General features: G+C 56.7%; 1 protein-coding gene across 1 annotated transcript in view; it reads left to right on the forward strand.

Moving 5' to 3' along the window:
- The window catches only part of LOC119833074 (eukaryotic translation initiation factor 5), a gene marked incomplete at its 3' end in the record, with an annotated part of 22,709 nt that extends 21,848 nt beyond the window's left edge, over positions 1–861 (forward strand). The window contains exons 12-13 of the mRNA XM_038356947.1: positions 224–397; positions 754–861. Of these exons, the coding sequence (XP_038212875.1) occupies positions 224–397; positions 754–861 (282 nt within the window). The remainder of the gene's footprint in view (positions 1–223; positions 398–753) is intronic.

The following is an 861-nucleotide window of genomic DNA, read 5'->3' on the forward strand; positions in this document are numbered from 1 at the left end:
GCCGCGCACCACCCCGCGCTGCTAGCGCGCGTGCCCGCCGGCCTCAAGGTGCGCACACGCACACACCCCGCACGTGCCCGCTGTGTGCCCCGCCTGCTGGCCCCGCGCCCCGCCTGCAGGCCCCGCGCCCCGCGTGCTGGCCCCGCGCCCCGCTGCTGTGCGCCGCGCTCGCCCCCTGCACACCACATACACACACCCGCACTAACCCTTCGGCCTGTTACAGCTGCTGTATGACCTGGACATCGTGGAGGAGAAGACGATAATGGAGTGGGCGGCCAAGCCGTCGCGCAAGTACGCGCCCAAGGAGGTGGTGGCGGAGGTGGTGCGCCGCGCGCAGCCCTTCATCGACTGGCTGCAGCAGGCCGACGAGGAGGAGTCCAGTGAGGAGGACATCGAGGTGGGGGAACACCCTGTTTTTAGTTTACTTTCTTATTTGCTAATTGTGCATTAGTTTGGCCTTAAAATTAGTATATATCTTATATATTATATCTTATATAATATTCTCAATCTATTTTGTTATAATGTATCTTTGATATCTGATCAGCTTTCGATAACGTCTCAATCAAGTAAATGATGAAGAGAATCAGGCGCGACCTATGTTGTTTATCTGTAGATAAAAATTTTGGCTCTATATGTTACATGTATTGCTTCAATTATGAAATGAGACATCTTTCGATCATCAATAACAACCGACATAGATGTTCTACAAGTCCAGTAGAGTCGGTATGTATAATGTGGCGTGTCGCGTTGCAGATCGAGTACGACGACCGCGCGGCGGCGGCACCCATCAAGGCGGTGAGCGCCGCGCCGCCGCCGCCCGCCCGCGCCGCGCGCCCCGCCGACGACGAGCCCGACATCGAC

Source organism: Zerene cesonia, chromosome 16 (assembly GCF_012273895.1).
Source record: "Zerene cesonia ecotype Mississippi chromosome 16, Zerene_cesonia_1.1, whole genome shotgun sequence".
Taxonomy (NCBI): Eukaryota; Metazoa; Arthropoda; class Insecta; order Lepidoptera; family Pieridae; genus Zerene; species Zerene cesonia.